A 4415-nucleotide genomic window follows, 5' to 3' on the forward strand; every position below is an offset into this window, starting at 1 on the left:
TCATTTTATATTTAATTGTGTACAAGCACATCATACTGTGACATTTTATATTTAATTGTGTACAAGCACATCATACCATGACATTTTATATTTGGTACGTTAATTGTGTACAAGCACATCATAGCGTGACATTTTATGTTTCGTACGCTAATTGTGTACAACACATCATACCATGACATTTTATATTTGGTACGTTAATTGTGTACAAGCACATCATACCATGACATTTTATATTTGGTATGTTAATTGTGTACAAGCACATCATAGCGTGACATTTTAGGTTTGGTACGCTAATTTCATGACTGTAGTGTAATTTCATAATTTTATTTTTTGCCCGAAGTTTACCAAAAGAAAAGTGCCAAATGGCATTTGCACATATATGAAAGTTTTAATAGCTTGTTTCTTCTGTCATATTTATATGAAATATTAATTTTCATGTGCATGCAGTTTAAAGTTAAGATAAGTTTGAGATTTATCTATTACTAACTTAACATAGCTGAGTGTACTCATTAACTAAACCTATTTACTGTCACACTGACTTGTGAATTATCTGTTACAGTTTTTTCTAACTATTAGATCAATCACGTAAGTGTGAAATTGTATTAGCATTGCACAAAATTACACAAATCCAGTGGTTATAAACTCTCAAGGGGAAGTTACAACCGTGTATTATTTGTGGCCAAAAGTTTAGTGTTTCAGAAACACTGTAACTTTAAACAGCACAGTGCCCTCTATCACTAAAAGGCAGAAGTTAGCCCTATAATTTCAAAGCAGATTTCATAATAAAAATTCTAATTTGAATGAAATCGATGATATTTCTTTCTCCTCACAAAAATGAGTTTTAAGTTTTATATTTTGATATTTCTAAGTCGTTTTACAGGATACCGTATGCCGAAAAGAAGTCGTCATCAACTATCACTATGTACCTAGACAATGAGGGAAAAATCCACTGCTCGGAAGAAATGTCTCCATATAATAATATTTCAAGGTTAGTAGAGACTGATTTGTGTTGTAATCTTCAGGTGTTTCATGTTTCTAGTTCTAGTACTTTTACTTGTAATGAGATAAACAGTTATAATTTAATAGTTTGATTAAGCTGTTTATTATCACAAAACTCAGACTGGTATGACATTTTAGTGTTGTTTAACTTAATCTGTTTAACTTGTGTAAAAATATCATACGTTTTTCTACCTGCTTTAGTGATAGAGGTTTTTTTTTTTAATTTTTCTATTTTTTTAGCTATTTTTTATTTCTTGTTTTTCATATTTATTCTTTATTTATTATTATAAAAGTAACTAAAATCTAAAAATATGAATCGTTTAAGTTATTTAAGACTAGATTAGGTAAAATAAGTAATAATATAATTAAAATGGTTTACGAAGCACGCATGTGAGCTGCACGTTCCCTGAGTGATTTGCAACTTATAATGACACGGATAGAAATGGTTCAGAGGGCAATAAAACAATAACATTTAATTATAAATAGATGTATACTGTTAGGAACTTAGAGCTACTTAGGATAAATGAATGTAGTTTCAGGTTACAATCTGAAGTCATTCTAGAAAGAAAAAAAAAAGGTTAATTTAGGTTTATTTTGATTTTTTCTTTTGTGGTTATGAGGTCGGTCGAACTGACCAATCCCATTTTGAGTTAAAGTAGAAAAAATAACATATAAACTATAAGGATTTAGTGAAAAATAACGTTTGAAATGCATTGAGGAGGTTTTAGGGATTACACATAGGAAATTTGATATTTGTGAGATGACGAAAAGTATTTTTAATTTTAACATGAAAATTACTTTGCACACGGACTATTCAAAACAAATAATCAATATATTCATGGACAAATTTTTATTTTATTTTATTAAAAATACTTCACAAAGAAATATGACTTTTTGTATGTGAAAGACTTGTAATATTACCTTGTAATATTGAGAGTTATAAGTATTAAATTTATAAAGACTTTAAATGAGTATAAAAGGTTACGTAACTCGGTCAAATTGACCGACCCCGTGTTGAGATAGTAAAACACTTCTATTGGTAACATCTCCTAACTAACAAAACTACATTTTTACTATATGTAGTGTTAACAATTGGATATGTCATGGTAACATATTCTCTACTTTTAATGACATTAAGTTGCTATTTTTGTAACTGTAAATGTACTTTAAGAAACATTAGGCCTAAGCAACATGGAACTGAAACTACTCTAAAGTGATTTTTAAAGGAAGTGTAAATAGATCTTCTGTAAGTTTATCATTTTTGCTGTTATTGTAGTCATTATTTAATTATAAATAGTTGCTAAGGTGGCTGAAGAATGAATTAAGGTGTTGTGGGCAAATGGTAAGGCTTACAGAACAGTTGAAAAATGGTAATTGTATCGGGCACAGAAGCTTGGTACAAAAACAAAAATGTAATAGAAATTTGATAAGGAATAACTTGTACAATCATGGGAAGAAGGAAGACTGTTTTCCTAGAGGCAACTTTTTCACATTCAATCTGTAATCTACTGAACAGTTTATATATTGTTTCATGCAAATGTTATGCCAAGTACCTCATCCTGCCCATAGAAGTGTGGACAGATGTTGCTTGGAATTATAGGCCAGCTCTATTCACCAAAGAATAACTCATTTTCATTCTTTTCCATAAAGAAATACCTGAGACATAGCATCTCCAATTTTGATTTAGTTTCCTCCTATTTTTTTGTTATTTGCACTAAAAGTACGGGGCTTGGCATGGCCAGATAGTTCAGGTGCTTTATTTGCAGTCTGAGGTTCGATTCCCTGTCACACTGAACATACTCGCCCTTTCAGCCATGGAGGTATTGTAATGTACTTTATCAGTGTGTACAAATAAACTTGCCATCAAAAACATAGTTAATACATCAAATTTTAATATTATGTAAGTTTTAAGTTCTTAATTTTGTAAGGAAATATTTAAAAAATCCTCTATCTCCCTTAGTATGAGAATTGTGACATTTGCTCTCTGGGTGTTCCATCTTCTCTAATTTATTTACCACCCCTCTGATAAGTATGGAATTTAATGTAAATTACTAATTATAATATAGCTATTACTCAGGCAAAGCATAATGTTTATAGTCTTCAAGCTTATTTGTTTATGGAGCCATAAAATAGAAAATCAGACCCACTTCCTACGCCCACCTGTCACATCCTCTCTTTCAAAAATTACATATATTTCTCTCTTATGTTTTATACTATTTTATTCATAATCAATAGATAGCCAGAGTTTTAACCTATCAAATGATGTATTATATTATGTTGTTTTCTGTACAAGGCATTGTCCATCTCATCCTTCAGGTTCAAATTTATTTTTGTGGGAATTACATCGATGAGCATAGCTGAATTCTTAAAGGCTCTTATAGCATAGTTAGAAAGTCAGAAAAATTATGATGGTTATAGAACATTGTTTGCTTTCTGCATGTTGTTATTATTCTGTGTTCTTAGGTGCATTATTTAATTGAAAAAAAAATTATTTAGGGTAATTGTAATGTTAGTATACAAAAAGTAGGCTTAAATATCATCTACAGTCAACATCAAAAATAAGAAGGCCAAGTAACTACTATATTCATCGTTTATTATGATAAAAATTAGAAACTTATTAGGTTAGATCAGGTAAGATAATGAAAAAAAACTTCTTTGTGAGGTATACTATGTGTTACGTAATTTGATACAGTATCATAAGCTGCACGTTTGCCAAGTGATTCACAACATGTGTTATGGGATTTTTAGTTAGATGTTGTTCAAAGGGCAATAACATTTGGTATAAATAGATTTATACTGTTATGAACTTTAAGCAACTTACAATAAACAAATGTAGTTTATTGCTACAATTTACAATCTTTCTAGAAAGAGAAAATGGCAATTTAGATTTATTTCCTAATATTTTATGGTGGTTACCAGGTCGGTCAAATTGATCAACCCCATATATATATACTTATGGTAGAAAAATTAACAACTAAAATATAAAGCTTTTCTGCAAACAAAAATTTGATATTTATTTAAGAAAATTTTCAAATGAATAAAAGTATTTTTAATTATAATATGAAAATCACTTTGTACTCAGAGCAGTCAACAGCTTTACTCCATATATTTACTGACAAAGCTTGAGTAAATGTTCACTGAAAACAAATTTATGAAGATACATTAAGTACTTTCACTGAGTTGAATTACATTTTACTTTCAGAATATAAGTTTTGGTATGATTGTTTCCTTTCTGTTCAGGGTTTCCAGAAGTACATAGTTGAATTACATTTTACTTTAAAAATATAAGTTTTGGTATGATTGTTTCCATTCTGTTCAGGGTTTCCAAAAGTACATAGTTGACTTACATTTTACTTTAAAAATATAAGTTTTGGTATGATTGTTTCCTTTCTGTTAGGGTTTTCCACAAATACTTG

The 4415-nt window shown here is 29.4% G+C and overlaps 1 protein-coding gene across 1 annotated transcript in view; it reads left to right on the plus strand.

The window, feature by feature from the left end:
* The window catches only part of LOC106475722 (inhibitor of nuclear factor kappa-B kinase subunit beta-like), a gene marked incomplete at its 3' end in the record, with an annotated part of 19835 nt that overhangs the window by 14782 nt on the left and 638 nt on the right, over positions 1-4415 (plus strand). Inside the window, exon 7 of the mRNA XM_013936392.2 lies at positions 881-988. Coding sequence (XP_013791846.2) covers positions 881-988 — 108 coding nt within the window. The remainder of the gene's footprint in view (positions 1-880; positions 989-4415) is intronic.

Source organism: Limulus polyphemus, unplaced genomic scaffold, assembly GCF_000517525.1.
Source record: "Limulus polyphemus unplaced genomic scaffold, Limulus_polyphemus-2.1.2 Scaffold9038, whole genome shotgun sequence".
In the NCBI taxonomy this organism is placed as follows: Eukaryota; Metazoa; Arthropoda; class Merostomata; order Xiphosura; family Limulidae; genus Limulus; species Limulus polyphemus.